The following is a 20,608-nucleotide window of genomic DNA, read 5'->3' as shown; positions in this document are numbered from 1 at the left end:
AATTCATCAACCTTCATCTTCCTTTTGAATATCCATTTGTATCCTAATGGTTTATTCCCAAAAGGAAGATCTATTGATTCTCACGTATGATTTTGCATGATGGATTCTATCTCATTATTTTTTGCCTTTTTCTAAAATGGTGCTTTCGGAGTTAATATTGCTTTTTTTAAAGCTTTGAGGTTGGTTTTATAACAAATAAGTTAGAAATTAAAGACCAAAAGTTTTAGATATTTTAGCCTTATGCTTTTTTCTAAATTCCTCTTCCTTTTCAATATCCTAAGGGTCACTGCCAATAAACTCATTTGCTCTCTTAATAGTCTTTTCTTCTTGTGTTTTCTTGCAAGGAAACACATTCTTAAAAAATAATGCATTCCTAGAATCAATAATTATACTAATTTGGATATTAAGAATATTTGACTTATGCATAAAAAAATGGTAAGTGGTACTGTTAGTAGCATATCCTATGAATATACAATCAATAGTTTTAGGTTCTGTTTTGACATTTTTCGGTGGAGGAACCATAACTTTAGTTAGACACCTTTATACTTTTATGTATTTATAGAATAGTGTTTGACCCTTTTATAATTCATAAGGTGTCTTGTCCAAATTTTTATGAGATATTTTATTCAGAATATAATTTGCTAATAAAAAAAACCTCCTCCACAAGTTCTAGGATAATTTTAAACTTATCAACATGGCATTCATCATTTTTTTTAATGTTTGGTTCTTATGTTTAGCAATGTCATTCTATTGTGGTGAATAATGAGTTATTGTTTGATGGATTATACTATGCTCAGTACAGAATTCATCTAAAGGTGAATTATATTTTCCACCTCTATTGCTTCTTATCACCTTGATCTTTTTATTAAGTTAATTAAATTTAGTTTATTCAATTCAGTCAAGTGAGTCGTGTGTTTTTCTTTTTTTAAAAAAATACACTTCCAACAGCTGAATATAATTTTTTACTTCAAAAAATTAGTCTAGTCCTGAAAAACCCAATTCTAGTAACAATTAAAATTGAAAGTTGAACTTTCATTGAAACACACACACACACACATATATATATATATATATATATAACTAGTTTATTAACTATAAATCATGAGAAGCGTATGTGTTAGGCCGTCGACCTAAATCTTGCTCAAGAAAATGTTGGTGTGACAACTTAGCCTCATAACCAATTTTGTATGTATCATCTCATCTCCCTTGCACATATTATTAATTTTAACTTGGTAATTAGTACCGTGGTTGAAATAATATTTTTTTATTTAAAATTAATTTTATATATTTTAAATTGTTTTGATGTATTAATGTTCAAAATAATTTTAATTTTTTTAAAAAAATTTATTTTAATATAGTTTTAAATAAAAAAACCATCTTAAACCTTATACATTAATATAATCGCCACCTCTTAGCAACGAAAGACGTTTTCCACCGAGAAATCAAGAAAACATAAACAAAATAAGGGTTTGTTTGTTTCTGCGTTTTAAAAGTACTTTTGAAAAAATCTGAAATTTTTTTATTTTTTATTAACTTTAAATTAATATGTTTTTAATGTTTTTAAATTATTTTAATATGCTGATATTAAAAATAATTTTTAAAAAATAAAAAAAATATTATTAATATATATTTTAATACAAAAAATTATTTAAAAAATAATTATATTCATAACTACAATGACAAACAATCTCTAAATGGTCAGGTTATCCTTTCATTGTTATTTCATATCATCGTGGCAAGTGAAACCAGAAATTCAGGGACGTACCAGTCAATGTATACGCCATATGGTACAGACCACAGGGTACGGTTCACACCTGGTATTCTTGATTTGGCATTGCCCAAATATCGAGGCCTGAGGGTATGGACTTTTCTTCTCCTTTTTTTTGACAGAAAAATGAAAACGTGAAAGATACCGACTTCTGGCAAAGAGTTTTTATACGCTGCTGCATTCGTACTAAATAACACTGGTTATGCTTATTTATTACCAAATGTACCATTCATAGGCTGCTCTGCTTATAAGCGGACCTTTCCTATTATTTTGGCTGCCGCTACTAAACCATTTTAACATCACGCGCCCTATCAGTTTTGTTTGTTGGCCGAGAGCTCTCGTTGCGGTTTGGAGATAGAAAAAAATTAAATGTAAGAAAATAATATCAAAATTGTTAAACTTGTAGCAGTATTATAAATCTCAGGTATAATGGTTTAAATTTTAGAAATTTCAATTTGATTATTTTGTTAATATAAGTTTTAAATTAAATATTAAGAAAATTTTCTCGTTGTTACCATGTTTATTGGATAAATCTAAAGAAAAAAATCAATTTAATATTAAAAAAAAAAAAATTATATATTAAAAACATAATTAGATTAAAAAAAAAAAAAGATAACCAAAACCCCAAAGAAATTAAGAAACTCGTATTAAAAGATTGAAGTTGACAAATTTTGATTTATTATCAACCCAATATTGATGATAAAGTTAAATAAAAAACTTTATATTAAGTGATAGAATTAAAAAATAAATAAAAAGAGGGAAAAAAATGTAACTATATGATAAAAAAAACTAACTTATCATCAACTCAATATTAAAAAATAAAATTAAATAAAACCTTATATTAAAAACAAAAAAAAAAAAAAATAAAAATCTCAAATAACCAATAAAAAAGTCATGGGCTTTTTAAAAAAACCCCAAACATGTGGGGCCTAAAGGAAGCTTGCAAGCCTAGATATCATCCATTTTTTTAAAAAAAAAAAAATAGTAGATGATATATCATTTACCTTATACTCGGTTTGTTTTTGTGTTTTTAAAAAATTTTAATTTTTTTTTTACTTTAATATATTATTTTTTGATGTTTTTAAATTATTTTGGTGTGTTAATGTTAAAAATAATTTTAAAAAATAAAAAAAATATTATTTTAATACCTTTATAAATAAAAAATAATTTACAAAATAATAATAATTATACTTTCAAACATCCTCTAAAACATGCTCGTTAACCACATACCCACAAGCACATATTTGTTAACCACATGGTTAAAATAATACATTAACATGCAATCACCCGTCTGTTGAATGAAAATTATTTTGCTCTAAATATGAAACGAACCCATGATCTCTTTTTAAGCCACGTGTAATGACCAACAAGCTACAATGACCAAATAGTTAAAATAATACACTAACATGTTTGACTGTTCATGTAAACAGTAAAATCCGAACTCTTTTAATGTAGTTGTTTTGATAATGTCAAAGGGAGGGGAAGGTAAGAGAAAATGGTATTTCTTTAGTTTTGTGTCTTAATCACGAGAAGGAAAAAAGAAAATAGTTCTATGGGTCACATAAGGTGGTTGGTCAATCTCCCATTTTAGACCGGAGATGATGGCTTGTGGCTAAACGTGGGACACACCAACGGCGGGCAATGGCTGGTTTTTTTACGCTTTCATGTGGTCAAGACTCGTTGGCCTAATTGGTTATTGTCCAAGTTAACATGGAAGGTACATTGTTTTTTATTTCCCCTCGTTGAAAAAAAAAATCAATATTTTAGGATTTCCATTGAGTGTTTTCTAAACATACACTAGCTTTTATTTCTGTTGGATTTTACTATAAATGGAAGAAAAATAATTTTAATTAAAAAACTAATTAAATCTATTCTTAATGAATTTATATATATATATATATATATATATATATAAAGCATGTTTTGAAGAGTAGTTGCGCTTGCTTTTTAAAGTATTTTTCACTTATAAATACATTAAAATAATATATTTTTTTAAAATTATTATTGACATCAACACATTCAAAATAATTAAAAAGCATTAACAAAATATTAACTTAAAAAAATTAAATTTTTTTTAAAAATATTTTTAAAATATAAATATTATTCGCTCCAAAGCAAAAGATTCTCTTTTCCTTGTTTCTACCGAAACATGAACACCTTTTATCCTTTCTCCTTTACTCACAAGAGAGAAAAAAAAAAAAAAGTAATGCTAGAAATAATGATATTTCTTCATTCATTCGTGTTATTACCTGACGTGGCATGTTTATTGTAAAAATGTTTTTAAGATCATAATAGGATAGGTTTTCACTTTCTTTTTTTCATTAAAAGGTTTGTTAAGTCCGTAATTATATAATGAAGGCACCTTTCTCTTACTAATTTATTTACGCCTATCATTTATTGCCACTTCATTTAGTAAGAAAATCTAGTTATTTCTAGCATTACTCAACGAATATATATATATAAAAAATATTTTAAAAACAAATATTATTATTATAATAATAGAAGCGGAAATTGAGGGGAGAAAAAAGCGCCTTAGTTGTCACTTGTAGCATGTAGATTGGAACTGCATTTAATTTAAAGAAACAGAAAAAAAAAAAAAAAAAAAAAAAAAAAAGAAACTAGCGACAAACATCAAATACACCGCAAACTTGTGTCACGCGAAGAAGACGAGAGTGGATAAAGTATACAGCATAAAAAGCACCTGCCGGCATGCGAGACCTCTTACTGTTACAGTTGGCACAAATACCACCCTCACAAAGTGGCGGAATCTTATGGATTTTCTCATTTAAATTACGACGTAGTTATTACTTATTAGTGCATTTAAATACTTTTAACTAATTTTTTTCCTTATTAAAAATTAATAAATACACTAACAAGAGGTGCAGCTTAAGCTCATTTCTTTTGTGAGATGTTAATTTTCTAATATAAAATAAAAGGCATTTACTCGAAAATGAGAAAATAGAAAGAAAAAAAAGATGGCACGTGGTTTGATCACCAGTGGCCCACCTCGGAGGCTCGTAGCTAACAATAAACGAACCAGTTCTTGTTTCTTTGTACGGATGAGCCACGTATTTATTCAGTTCAGCTGCTTCAATCTCGCTCATTATTACCACGCTTAATAGTTGAGTCTGAAATGATGCCAATCTAATAATAAAAAAACAATTAAAAGGAAGTAGAAGCATTCTAGGTTACTGTCCGTGATATTTTAAAAGTCGGATACAAAATAAAAAAAAAAATTTTAAAAAATTATTAAGATAATGATGCATTAAATATGATTTCATTTGTGAAATTTATGACTAGAATGATGAACTTTTTTTTTTTTGAACTCCTAAAATTAAGCACTCGCAAAATATTTGATTTTTTATTTTAAACCATAATAACTAAAAAAAATTAAAATAAATCATAAAAATTAGTTTAAAAAATAAAAAACAACCTAAAATGCAATAATCAAATTGAGCTGCTTGGCTTTTCTATTTTTATTTTTTAAGTATTATTAACTCTTTTTAATAATCAAATTGTACGGTACTATAGTATTATCAAACACTCTTGAAAATTAAAAGAAAAAAAACTTAAAAACTAAGAAACTATGTTATTAATCTGAAATTATAAGGAGAAAAAAAAGGGACCATGAAGATATTGAAAAAATAAAATAAAATGAGATGGCCAAATAAAAAGAATGAACCACGCTCTTGTTAGGTCTGTTCCCTTTACCACTTGACTGTAACATTTCTTTATATACAATGCATGTTAAGAATACATTACACGGCGTGATACAGTAAAAGAAAGAAAAAATAAACAGTGTGATAGCAGGTGAAAAGATCAAAACTGGGGAGGCAAGAACAGTGAAGCTGCATAAACTTTCACAAATGATTTAAATGTATTTAGGTAATTATATTAGTATTAATTCCAGACACAGACATGGCATTGATGGATAGCTCCTGTCCATAGATTATGAAATTGTTGAGTCCACTCAATTCATTCATGATGAAAACAAGAGATGGGTCATGAAATGCAGCTTACATTTTCTTTTTGGAGGGGGGAAAGGGCACAGCTTTGGGAGACTTTTCAAACGAGGCAAGCAGGTCATGCATATTATATTCCAAGAACAGTGCCAGTGCTTCGTATCATAAAAATAAGATTCTTGCACACTCCATAAATCAAGTCACGGAGCTTGGCATGGTAAAGTTCAGCGATGGGACCAAACAAAATCCGCTTCATGTTTTCAAATTGCAACGAACCCATGTTACAGAATCAATTTAAACTTGGTGGAGAAATAAAAAGATGGGAGGTGGTGTGGAAGCAATTGAGTGTCACTGCTTCCCTTGAAAATATGTAGAGAAAAATAAAGTTATTAAAGACTAAAAAGAAGGCTCGTACACCATAATTGTCTAACTGGCATTATATTCTATATATATATATATATATATATATATATATATGGAATTCTACAAAGTGGTAAAATGAAGAGTTTACCACCTGAATGGGCAAGGTTTGCATGTTACTGGTCCCTCTTTCTCCATTCATGATCACAATTTTTATTTTTTATTTTTTTTAGCTATTCTAAAATACCATCTACGTTATTATTACTATATTGTTGTTGTTGTTGTTATACAAGTTTACAACTGTTTTTTTTTTTTTTTTTGATTCTCAAAATTATAATTTTTGGGTTGTGTGTGTCTTTTGGTGGAGGAATGCTTGTCACCTACTCCTTTTAAGTTCCCCCAATTCTGTATGCTTCTCTTATTGCCTTCTACGAAACATTATAGAAAGAGGTTAGAGAGAGAGGGGGGTGAAAAAAGCTTTGATCTGTGCTTGCTAACTGCTTCAATGGAGAGGCATAAATGCAAGCTCTGTGTTAGAACTTTTCCAAATGGAAGAGCTTTGGGTGGTCACATGAAGGCCCACTTGGCAGCAACTCGGCAGCAACTCGGCGGGCTTGATCGTAATGAGTCATTTTCATCCTCGTATTCTTCTTCCTCTGGTGAAGAAGAAGTAAAAGAAGAGCAAGAAATCGTCAAGAACAGAGAGATGGTTGAAGAGAAGTCTCTGGCTTATGGATTGAGAGAGAATCCCAAGAAAAGTTTCAGGCTTGCAGATCCTGAGTTCTCCTTTACTGTTGATGCTGGGTCTGTTGTCGTGCAAGATAGGGAGAGTGAGACCGAGTCAAGAAACCCAACTCGAAGACGATCCAAGAGGATCCGTAAATCGTGTGGCTTTGGAGATAATCAGAAGCAGGATATTGATGTCGACAAAGTAGCAGACTTGAAGAACCCGAGTTGGGTCGAGTCATCATCACCAGCTGAGCCAGAACCGGTGAGTTCTGTTTCTGATACCTCCCCTGAAGAAGATGTTGCTAGGTGCCTTATGATGCTGTCAAGAGACGTTTGGATGAGAAATATTGAAGAGGAGTATGAAGAACAAGGCGGTAAAGATGGGGAAAGGTCAGGTGAGATGTTGGAGGAAGCAGAGGAGATCAAAGTCAGCAAGATTCGCGGGAAGTTCAGGTGTGAGAAATGCATGAAGCTGTTTCGATCTTCAAGGGCATTGTCTGGTCATAAGAGGATTTGCTCGTTAAATGCAACAGAAGTAAGAAGATTTGCTGGCAGTGCTGATGCCAATGACAGAATTTTTGAGTGCCCATATTGTTTCAAGGTGTTTGGGTCTGGACAAGCACTAGGTGGACACAAAAGATCACATCTTATAGGCTCTTCAACTAGTACTAGTGGTGTTGTCGAAGCATCTACTAAACTTGAGAACAATTTGATAGATCTTAACTTGCCTGCTCCAGTGGAAGATGATGAGTTTAGTGTGGTCTCTGATGCATGATCCATTGACACTCAATTAGCACGACGAAGAAGTTCATTGTGGGATCTGAGGTTATAATGCCTTGTCTTTTGCAATCCAATCAAGTGGGTTGGTTATTTGTAGTTATTATAGACATATTACTTTTATCTTCTTTCATTGGTAGATCAATGCTTATTTGATCTTTGGGAATTCTTGATTCCCTGCAGCCGACTACTGTTTATTTCTTTGAGTTCTCCGCAAGTGCCTTGTCATTGATTTGATAGTTTGATTAGGTAAATAGGGATTAATGTGGCGTAGTGGTAGCTTCTCCATTACCATTATAATTGTGCTGAAAATTCATTTCTTTTTGAATTCTAATTACCAACTCAATTAATGCTAAAATCCATTGCTTCAACTTTCCACAACTTACTCTTTTTCTTATTGGTTTGGTGAGTGATTTGTTCAAAAGTTCTCGTGTGTGTGGCCGCAAAAATTAAAGTGTTTGTTGTCCAGTGTGTACGAAGTGTTTTAGTGAAGCAAGCTGCTCTACACCAGCAGTGGTGTACTCTGTACAAGACGAGTACACCGCATATATTACTTGTTCCAATTCACTTCATGTGTCTCCCATTTCATTGATAAAAGCATGTTTCTTTATGTTTGCTTGTGGACCTGGAACATGGTGATCTCTGCAAAGCACCAGAAACTCTGAAAGGGTTACGGTTCTGCTAACATGCCCTATTATCTAGTTTCCAGCTGTTCCTGTAAACTGTCTACTCCCTTGCATTGATAATTGTTATTGTTTTTATTATAGTTTTATTTCATATTTATTATAGTTTTTTTCCTGTCTTATGATGATGGGCTTTGTCTAGTCGGGAAATGGTTGGTGCTTCCCCTTCTCTTTTGTAAGAGTTTGTGATTTAGCTTTGAAGTATAAAATCAATGATTTGAAACAGTTAATATGAAAGAACATAAACAACCTCTCTGCGGTATGGAGTGATTTTCCCTGGGATGGGATGTCTTTTAACGCGACTGGGGAGAAAGATCCAAATCGCTTCATTTTCTGAACATAAAAATACTGCTACTATCTGCCTTGAAATGAACAATATATATATATATATATAGAGAGAGAGAGAGAGAGAGAGAGAGAGAGAGAGAGAGAGAAGGTGCCATTGCAATCCTGTTCTTATCGAAGAAACGGTCAGATTTATTATATATGTGAAATGCTTTTTATGAATGGAATTGACTATAGGGACAATTTAATTAAAGGAAAGAATGGTCTTTACCCTTAGGTTCCTTTCTTGGATGCATGTGATTTCTTGTTTCATAAGAATTCTGATTAAAATTACGGACAAAAACCTTTACGTATCTACGAGTCTACGGCGAATCTGGAAATGTAATAATTTTTTTTATTAAAATATTTTTTATTTTAAAATATATTTTTATATTAAAATAATCTAAAAAACATTAAAAATATTATTTATTTTTTCGAAAACAACGCCATTTCTAACTGTCTCTGCGACTGCGACCGCGACCCTGAGGACCCCCTGCCCTTCCGCCACCCTCTTTTTCTTTCTTAATTTGTTGTTTTTGCTTAGACCAGAAAAAAATGAAGGAAAGGAAATAAAAATTGAAGCTTAGGTGAGGGGGTGGGGGGGACCGTTGCTTCCTTCACAATCTTACTGTGTTCAGTTGTTCAGCCTTGATGTCTTGTCAAAAAGAAATCATTTCTTTCTTCTTTTTTTTCTTTGGATTTGATATATCTTTGATTAATTTTGTACAGTGTGTAATAACACGTTTTTTTTATATATATATATTACATTTAAGCATATTCATAAACATTTTTTAATCTTTCCATGTAGCATGGTTGGACCGAATCACCATATTTTTCTAAAAACTATATAATATCAAGGACATCCTCAAGCTGGGAAAACGCTCTCTCTTTCAAATTATCTATATCTTATCATTGTATAATAATAATAATATTTAATAAAAAGTGTACCTTAATTAGCCAGACTCTAAATTTGCTTTTTAAAAGTTACATGTTTGTGTCTAATAAATTTCAGGGTTACTGGAAGCTTACATGATTGTTAGTTTCAGGGCTCATAAAATTAGTCAAGATACGTATAAACTTGTTCGAACATTCATATTAATAAAAAAAATAAAAAAAAAACTATTTAACACTGAAATACATATTTAATTAGTTTAGAGGGTCATTACATATTCCCTGATATGTCTATGCATTTTATGGTGTAAAAGCCAAGATTATTGCAGAATTCTTGAAATAATATCCACCTCGCTCACGCTTTCAATGCTTAGAGGCTATATCACTACTCACTAGTAGTACTAGCAAAACAATACGCAAGTGTTATTTGTTGATGCTCCACAAGTTTCTCATCTTTTATCCATAGCTATGGTAACCGGCGGCTGTTTAACCTGAAATCCTGGTTAAGTTTAAAGAAAAAGAAATTTAGGGTTATGGTCGGCTTAGGAAAATTCAGGCGACCTGTGTAACCCGCCGCAGCCGACAAAGACCTTTTTTAATAAATAAAAAAATAATTTTCAAATACATATTTGTTAAGAGATGAACAAATTCTTTTTTGTGATTATTTACAAATATCAAGACTAACATCTTTATCTAAATCATAGATAAGGATTAAAAACAAATTACTGTAGAAGACAAAAGGTAGATGTTGCCTCACGCTGTCACGCATGGAGGGCAATCTTTTCACTTGCTCAACTCAATTTTCGGTGTGCAAACTTATCACTATTTTTTTATTAATTACTAACTCGTATTAAAAATTACTTTTAAACACTAAAAAAAAATTATTTTTTAATGTGAAATTAAAAGTCCATTAATATATATATATTCTATATTTATAAGAAGAAAGTTGTGTTTTTTTAATATGGAATAATAATTTTTTAATTTAAATACTTCAATTTTAAATGAAAATATAACATCTTTCTAATATGATATAAAAAAATATTTTGAAAAAATAGTTTAAATTTTATTGTTTATAATATATATAACTTAAATTCATGTGAATTGTTTCTTAGTTTTTTTGTATAAAATATCAAAATCACAAATATATTTTTAATTGACTCGGGTTAACTTGCATGATCCACGGGACCCGGTGTAGCTCGATTAAAACTTATTTTTTTTACTAAATAAAAAATTAATTTTCAAATACTTATTTATTAAAAGGTGAAACAAATTCTTTTGGGTGATTATTTGCAAATACCAAGACCAACATATTTATCTACATCAATGGACAAGGGTTTGAAAACAAATTACTACAGAAGGTAAGCGTTGCCTTGTACATGGGGTGGAAATTTAGATGTTTTTTTTTTTTTACTCGGCTCAACCTTCTATATGTAAACCTACCACTTTTTTATATTTGTTATTAATTCATATCAAAATTTACTTTTAAACATTAAAAAAAAATATTTTTTTAATGTGAAATTAAAAATTTATTAGTATACATATTATATGTTCATAAAAAGAAAATTGTGTTTTTTCAATGTGAGATAATATCTTTTTTTATTTAAATATTTCAATTTAAAATGAAAAAATAGTATCTTTTCAATGTAATATAAAAAATTATTTTGAAATAATCTTTTAAACTTCATTGTTTAAAATATATATAACTTATACTTATATGAATTGTTTCTTAATTTTTTTATATAAAATATTAAAATTTTAAATATTTTTTAATTAAATCAGATCAACTTCTATAACTTGAAACCAGCCCTGACCAGGATTAATAAAAATACTTTTATCAAACGTGACTCTTCCCCCTTTCCCCCTATGACAAGCTTGTGACTTTAAGCAGGTCGACCCCGCATTTATTCCAATTTTTAGCATTTTTTGATTTTAGAGGATGCTTTTATATAATTGCACCATCTTTATCATGCTCATGGTAAAAGCAGGAGATCGAATATAAAAATCTTTATCAAAATATCACGAATCCTGAAGAGAAGGCATGCTTCTAATCTCTTCAATGATTAATCATACGAGAAATTGTTACTTTTGGAACACCAAACCATCATTTTTGCCTCTCTTTTTTACTCTTAAAACAGGCACCACCTGGATGAAACTAATATATGAATGATCTAACTTAGAGTATAGATGAAGATGGAAGAAGGAAAGGCAATCTAAAGGCTTGATCTCATTCCTGTAAATTTATTCATCATAATTTCCCTTCACTCTATTTGTTTTAAGATTTTAAAAAATAAATTGTGCATCAATTTAAATATATATTAAAAAAAAACACTAAACAAATGGGAATAAAAAAGACTGGGGGTGGCTAATATGATGGTCACTGAAAACTTACATAGTCATTAATTTCATGACCTGTAAAATTAATCAAAGTATATGTAAATTAACCTGAATAACCCGTTTAATAATTAAAAAAAAAAAAATGGTGGGTGGCCTGAAAAAATCCTGGCCGTTGAAAGAAAAGAAAAGGAAATGGGGAGCTCTACCATTACAATTTACAGGGTCGAATAAGGATAGGAAAGTAAATTGACATTACAGATTTGGTCAGCATGAGTTGTGCCACGCTTTATGAAAATGGGACCAGAAATGAAATACCTGAACTGGATACGAAGAAGATGAGGTGGCAGGCATTATGGTCAACCCTTTCGTACATCCTTTACTCGGATAAATTCCGGCGGGCCCCTCTGTCCCACCGATTAAATTGCAATTTTTCTAAAAGGATAAATGTATAGTTTATTTCAAAAATAAAAATAGAAATGCATAGTTTTAATAGCGGCTAGGTTTGCCTACAACCTAATTGATTTAAGGCTTGAATAAGTTTGGGTTTAAGCAAAATAGAGAAAGCAATTTACCTGATTAAAAACCTGAACGGACTTGTGATGTGAACGAATTGGGTAAATTCTAGTAAAAATTTTGTTGATTTTTTCTTATTTTTTCATTAAAATAATATTTTTTGCTTTTTAAAAAAAAATTAAAACTAAATCATTTTAATTTTTTTAAAAAAATTTGAGTTAACTTTTTTTAATCCATCTTGTTCTAGATCAATTCTAAATTAATTTTTAAAATTATAATTAAATATTTATTTTTCTATTTATTTTTTCTTTTCCTTGCAAAATAGATCTTGATTACACTTATTTTTTAGAGACTAGGCAAGCTATTTTTTTTTTCAAGTCAACTTTAAAAATATCATTTCAAATGAATACTTTCTTTTTTTTAACATTGAGTCAAGATTTTTGAACCAAATTACATATTTTTAAGCTAGATTTATATTACTTTAAAATATTCAAGAGACAAATTGTTATAAATGTTCTTGTAAGGCTTGGATTTTATTTTTTTTAAGTAAACGAACTGAGCTTCTCCTTTCGAATTTTATTTAAGAGATGTAAATATAATGAGTATTTTTTATGAGATTGTATATCAATTAATATTATATTAATTGAGTATATATTTACTGTGTGGATACAATAGTTATTAAATCATGCTCAGGGTTGATTTGGTTAAAAAGTAGGATTCTAATTTACATAGCTTGATATAGGTTAACTTGTAAAATTAAAAAAAAATATGTTTGAGGTTTTAATATTCTACTTATAAATTTTTTGAAATAATACACATGAATATAGACTATAAAAAATATAAAGTATAATATAGTTTTTTCACGTTGAAAAATTAAGAAATAATTTGTATGAATGTAGCTATATAAAAAAAAAAGTGCAGTATAGTTGTTCCACATCAAAAACTTAAGAAAACAATCCATGTAAATATAGGTTATATATAGTTCTTTCACAATAAGAAATTAAAAAACAATTCATGTGGATATAAACTATATATAAAAAATAAAGTGCAATATAGTTATCGTACATCAAAAAATTAAGAAACAATTAATATGGAAGTAGCTATATATAGTTATTTTACATAAAAAAATTAAGAAACAATACATGTAAATATAAATAAAATAAAAAAAAATACAAGTAGATGTAGACTATCAAAAAGGAAATGTGAAGTTTAATATAGCTATTCCATATTAAAAAAGTCAGGAAATATAATTGACATGAAAATATATTATATATAGTAATTTTATATTGAAAAGTTAAGAAAAAAATTCATATGGATATAAATTATAAAATATACATGTCATGCTAAGTATTCATAAGTTAATTTTATATTTTTATTTACCCCTAGTCATTTAAATTACAAATCTAAATTTTTATTATTTAAAATCTAGAATTTAAATCCGACCAGCTCGTATTTCCATAACAATGGTGGATGCTTGGTGCAGAATTAGATGGCCTACTCTTGTTTTTACAGCTGGATTGATGAAAAAAAAATAGAAAAAGGAATCCTCTTTCACATGCCCATTTTGGCCATTTCCTAACAATTCAATTCTTGATTCGCTTTGTTTGAGCAGTGGTGGGAAGCAAAAATTACACGAAACTAATCGTGCAGCAGATCAGGAGCTGCCAAGTAGAGGTCGCCATAAAATATTTATTGCCAAATCCACTATCCTTCAAAATATTTTATTTTATTTCATATTCATGATTTTACAGTAGACTTTGTTTTAAAAAATCATTTCTAAAAAACACATGATACCTTAAACTTAAAATTATCAAATTGACACAAATATCATACGTTGACAAGAAGTCACTAGTTATATGATCCACTCTCTGTCATGGATCAGATTTTTCTCTCCTAAAAAATAAATATTCGAGCCTTTTCAAAGTGTTTTTATAATATAAAAACATTAAAAAAAATTGAAAATACTTATGTATATATTTAATAAAATAAATTGAGAATTATATGGGTTAATAAATAAACAAAAATTTATTAATGATAAATAAAGATGAAAATTAAAAAAATTAAAAGTCAGATATACACCAAGATATTTGGTTTCACAACTTGTATTTTTGATACGATTGTATTTAATGATTTTGTTAAAAAAACTAATTTTTTATTTAATTAAATGATAATAAAATGGACACAAATTGTAACAGCCTCGACTTGTAAACCCAATATATATATATATATATATATATATATATTATTTTCCTAAAATTTCAGCAGAGTTTTTTTTGTATTCTTTAGATATTAAGTTATCGACTCAATCATTTCTCAACATGTAACATCAATCACAATATTTCATCTTATCATTTGGACTTCCAAAACTCGAACATATTTCAATATCTTAAATCTATTTTCTATAGAATACTATGATAAAAGCTAATAAATTCATAACATGCATTGTCTCTTTACCCCATTTTTTTTTTTAAGTATTTGTGCTCAAAATATATATACAATCGGCCATAATTCAACTTAATAATAATAACATTATAAATTATATCATACACAAGATAATAAAGTTAAACATTATAAGTTTTAGATGTGGAAGTATATTACAACAAAATATTAGTTCTTCCAATTATATTAATCACATAACAAAATTATTTATCCAAGCATCTACTTTTCAGATCAAGGGTGCGATGTATCTAAAAGCATAATCACATAAAACATGATTAAAAAATTGCACCTTTCAATAAGTAATTGATCAAGGACTAATTATTTATATACATTAAAGTGACTTTCACATATCATCGAATAAATTATCTTTTTTTTTTAATTTCTAATTTCATAGATTCTCTTCTAGACATATAGATAAATCTACTAAAATAAAAATATCAAGAGTATCTCCCACAAACCAGCATATTTAATTTCAAAGTTTTACAATTAATCTATTTTACATCGAGTGATTATCCCATTACTTCGTAAATTGATTTCTTAATATGGTCATTCAAACTAGGCATAAATTCCAGTAATCATGAAATAATCCTCAAGACTTGCCCATTCATCAGGGTATTATTTCCAGTAATTGAGAAATAATTTTCCAAGACTTGCCCATTCACTAGGATATTATTTCCAGTAACCAGCACTAGACTTTACAATCTATAAAATTCCTTCTACAATAAAAAAAAAATGAATGAATTAATTATTTAAAAGTGTTGAACACCTACATGGTATTGGTGTGCGTGAAGAGGTCCCTTGTTACTGGTTAGGTCCCACAACCTCCTTTGTACCAACACAAATTACTACGTTATTTTTATTTATTGGTAATGGTAAAATTTCTAATACCAATTATATATTTGTTGAATATACTCAACACTCTTAATTAAGTTTAACTAAAACATTTATTTACAAAAGTTATTATTCAATTTAACTTATCAACATCAATTATCTTCAATAAGGCAAGATCCCTCAATAATATTATCAAAACTCAATTTTTTTTTTTTTCTGATTTTCTTCTTTTAATCGAAATCAACCTATGAAAGTAAGTAGAGATTTTTTTTTTTCTTTTCTCTTTGAAAAATTCTTACTCCTTTCATAATAATAACACTTATAAACCTATTTCTTTCCACATTTTCCAAACAATTGTGTTAAAACCTCAAATCCCCTAATTATTTTCTCTTTTGGTTGAAAGTTCAATAAAAAAAGGAAGGAAATAATTTTTGTTTCTTTTATTTAAAATTAAACACTTACCCAATCTTAATGCATGCATTCTAATATGGTTCAATCATAATTTGCATCTAATCTATAACATAATCCCACAATTTCACATAATTTCAATTTTACATAATCCTTCATCAAACATAAAATTAGAGGAATAAATTGTTTTGAGCTTGTTATTTACCTCATTTTGATAAGGATTTAAGGAAATAATGCAAGAAAAATCAATTTTTCTTCTCCTCACTCTTCAAACCTTAACTTCAATTTCTTTTTCCAAAGCACTTACAACCTTAAAATCACCCCCTCTTGATATTTAATTAATTTAATCACTCTAATTGCTCACTTTAATTGGTGAAATTAACTATAATTTATGTAGACAAATCACACAATTTATCCCCCTCTCTTGGTTTCACACTCTTGGCTAAAAGAGAGAAAAATTAGAGTATTTATAGTATAGGTTTTATCTATTTACATATTGGCCCTCATTACTTTTTATTTATATTTTTGTCACTTAATTCCTCTTTTTACTTAATTACACCACAACACCTTACCGTTTATTCAATTGTGTCCATTTACAATGCCTGGAATCCTTTTATTTAATCTATTTGATATTTTATTTGTTCATATTATAATTTATCAGGTTTTCACATAAATAAAATTGATTAAATAAAATAAAAGGTAAAAAAATATTATGCAATGTTACACATATTAAAAATATTATTTGAACATAAATATCGTGAACATGCAGCCTTTTTCAAGATTTTTTTTTTATACAAAAAATATAAAGTGTAAATAAAAAGCTTATGAGTACATCTAATTAAATAAATCGATAATAATTTGTGTCAATAAATGAAAAAAAAACATTAACAATAATTAAATATGTATTTAGAAAAATAGAGAGAGAAATGTAAATTAAGATATTTGATTCAATAACATTGGTCATTTATCCAATTGTGCTTGATAACTATGTTTATTAAAATTAACTTTTTATTTAATAAAATGATAGTGAAAATAAACACACACATAAAATTGATTAATTAAAATTAAAGGGGAAAATATCTCGCAATATTGTACTTATCAAAAAAATACTATAAAAAATAATTTTTAATTATATATAATATAAAAAAAATTACAGATGAATTAGAATAATCTCATCAAAAATTAAAATACGTGCAAAATAAATAAATAAACCATTATTAAAAAGGCTAAATACAAAAAATAAAAAAATAAAAAGAATGGATATTATTTGAAATATAATTAAAAAAAATTATTAAAAAAGCATATAAAAAGCAAGATTTTTTTTTAAAGGAAAAATTACAAAAAGAAAGAAATAACTAAAGAAATATGCTAGACATTGCTAGGCATGATAAGCGGGGTCAATGCCTGTACCATAAAAGGAAGGTCTCGCACATGGGTCTTTTTTTTAATGTAATTGGGGTGGACAACTTGTCATACACCCTAATATTTTTCGAGAAAAAAATATCTCAGACGACCTATCGTCTAGGATTCCGTAGATTCCAACCATTATGGTAACTGGAAAAACATGGTATATTGTTTTGACCCCAAAGCCAATTTTTAATCTATTTTTGACCCAACACTTAGAAAAGAGGATGCACACACCTTTACAAACCCATAAATCAAAATCAACCCGAAATAAAAAAAATCTTCTCAAGCTTAGATTTGGTTTTTTAGGTCATTTCAAGGTTAAAAACACATAAATGGAATTCCCTTCACCAGATAGACTCATTTAAAATTAGCATCGGCCATTTTGGTAGCTAAAATTAGTGAAAGCACTGATTTTCTCTCTCTATTACTAGATTTTGACGACCTCCCTCTCTCCTTTGTCAAACTAGAGACTAAAAAATAACAAAAATGAGCTTTTTTACCAAATCAAATTGAAAAAATATTGAGGGACTAAATATATATCTGTTGCAAAGTTCGAGGACTAAAGTAAACATTTTGTGTGAACTTTGAAACCATCACCCATTTATGGTGTATTTTCTATTTTGGTCCCCTATCTTTTACTTTTGTTTTTTTTTCCCCAACAAATTTGATTTAATTGTCTTGAATTTGACCAAAAAGGGATGAAATCGTGCAAAAAAAATTGAGGATAAAATTAAAAAAATATATATAAAAATTTAAACAATATGTCGATTGTAAAATATGAGAGAGTGAACAATGTCATGTGTGCATAATGCGTTAGCCCACATGTTTTAGATTGTAGGTAATAATTTATAGACGACATTAATAATAATGTTAGCAAAATCTGTTGTTGATTCCTTAAATTATTTTTTTGAGAAATGATACAGTTTGATAAAAATCTTAGGAGAATGACATATGTTGGGAAAATATTTGGGAAATAGCAGACTTTCAACACAACCATATTTCTAAATATTGATTTTGTACACAACTATTATTTTGAATAACGGTTGTTTAGTCATATTTCAATTAACCTCAACAAAAATCAACTCAAAATTCTATGAAGATCTAATGAATAAAATATAAGATTCAAGATCCAATATCTAAGAAAAAAAAAAGGAGATAAGGTGATGTGGCAGGAAAGATGATTAGCCCTGAACAAAACCCTTAACCAATTACAACCTCATTTGATGGTCTTTCATGTTGTGATTAAAATCGTCTCATCGAGATTCTTTTTATGCTACTAGATGTGTTTAAAATAGAGTCCCAATAACCCATTTTTTCTTTCTCTTTTTTCTTTTATCTATCTCTCTCATGCCATATCAACTTCTCTCTTAAGCAATTGGATCTTAAATTTCATATCTTGGCTATTAGATTTTTGTAAACTTTTAGGTTGACTTTTGTATATTTTAATTAATTTAAAGAGGACATGAGTTTTGAAACAACCGTTATTCCTAACCTTTATCAAGGTTATAATTTGAAAACTTTGAGGACCAAAGTGAACTTTTCATCACAAGTTTGAAACAACCACCCTTATTTGATGTCCTTTTCACTTTAGTCCTCTATCTATGAATCTTACCATTCCTCGATAAACTTACTTTAATTGGCAATCAAATCAAACCTATAAGGGTGTCATTGGAAAAAAAGTATAGAGACAAACATAAAACAAAACACTGTAGCAATCTATAGAGACTTTTATCTATGCGAACAATAACGTTATGAAAATCATTCACGAGTTGAGATTTACCATCTCATGTAAGTTTAAGGAAAAAATACTTAGGCTAAACTCTTATCATCGAACTAAACCCACTGACATAAAAATCTACCATTTTTTGGCCAAAACTAGTGTCAACTAAAACCCTTTCCATCACCGAAATTCATCTATTTTCTCTCTCCTATCTCAAACTAAAAACCAAAAAATAAGAAAAATAAAGTTTGGCACTAAAATTGATTTTTAAAAAAAATTAAAAGGGACATCAAGTTTATAATTTGAAAAGTTTGAGGACCAAAGTGAACTTTTTTTCATAAGTTTGAACACAACTACCCATTTTTCCACCTTTTTCACTTTGATCATTTGTCTTTGAATCTTGCCATTTCTCAATAAATTTGCTTTAGGTGGAAATTGATTTAGGTTAATAAAGCTCTAATTAAAAAAAAAGTTCAAGGATAGAAAAAAACAAATCATTATATCAATTTATAATGATTTGTTACTGTGTGAACAATGACATGGTGAGAAGCAATTTCACCATGTCTTTTAAATTATAGTCAATAACTAGATTGATGATCCGTGTTATGTTGTGAGTTGATTAAGAATTTTTGAACACACTAAAAGGATACTTAGACGATGATAATATTTTCAAATAAGCAAGAAAAACCTAATACTCGAGTCATTAACTCAACTAGATCCAAAGATCGGGTAGTTTAATAATATGATTTAAACTGTAAGCAACAATTATAGATAAAGTGTAAGAAAAAATATTTGTCAATAATCAACTAAAAAAAGATCGTTGAAAACTCACTATCACTCGATTGTGGACATCACTCATCATAAAAAGAGCTTGCTAGGAGGGTTCAAACTTGATTATAGAATTCTGGACAACGAAATAAAAAGAAGTCATATAACTCATCAAAACAACGTTTCGGAAAAGCAAATCGAACAAAACAAAATGAAGGGAGCCTTCGTCTATATTCAATAAATCAATTCTATTTAATTCAAGAATAAAATTTATTTACAAAATAAATTTAACAAAAAATAACATATAAAATGCATGAGCTAACCCAATTAAATAAAAAAGTGATGAAACCAAGGTCATAAAAAGCATGAGAAAAAAAAACATAGCTCAATCTTCAATAAAATAAAATAAAATATTGAAGGATAAAATCAAACAAATATTGGTTTTAAAAATGTTAAAAATAACCAATGCAATCCTAGGCAAACCTCGCGAAGCTGGGTTAATTTTCAAAGCTTGCAACCCGTGAAATCTTAGACATAAGATTAAGTAAGAAGATCAAATCCAAACCAATTAAATGTTGAAGAATTAAATTAGGTAAAAAAATACCAAATTTGAAAATTAGCAAAGCAAGAAAAAAAACAACAATAAAAAAAATGAGGATGAAATGTATTAGAAAAAAAAAATTATGGAGGGTGG

General features: G+C 28.3%; 1 protein-coding gene across 1 annotated transcript; it reads left to right on the top strand.

Annotated features, from left to right (window-relative positions):
• Positions 1–6,475: 6,475 nt before the first annotated feature.
• Positions 6,476–7,967, top strand: LOC118062889 (zinc finger protein ZAT9). Its single transcript, XM_035076759.2, has one exon. The coding sequence runs from the start codon at positions 6,500–6,502 to the stop codon at positions 7,592–7,594; it is 1,095 nt and encodes a 364-aa protein (XP_034932650.1). The 5' UTR covers positions 6,476–6,499; the 3' UTR covers positions 7,595–7,967.
• Positions 7,968–20,608: the final 12,641 nt, after the last annotated feature.

This window comes from Populus alba, chromosome 3 (assembly GCF_005239225.2).
Source record: "Populus alba chromosome 3, ASM523922v2, whole genome shotgun sequence".
Lineage (NCBI taxonomy): Eukaryota > Viridiplantae > Streptophyta > Magnoliopsida > Malpighiales > Salicaceae > Populus > Populus alba.
The sequence above is the reverse complement of the archived record's forward strand: the minus strand, read 5'-3'. Positions and strand labels throughout refer to the sequence as shown.

Coding starts and splice junctions, on each gene's coding strand:
- LOC118062889 (XM_035076759.2), top strand. CDS start 6,500: ATGCTTCTCTTATTGCCTTCTACGAAACATTATAGAAAGAGGTTAGAG.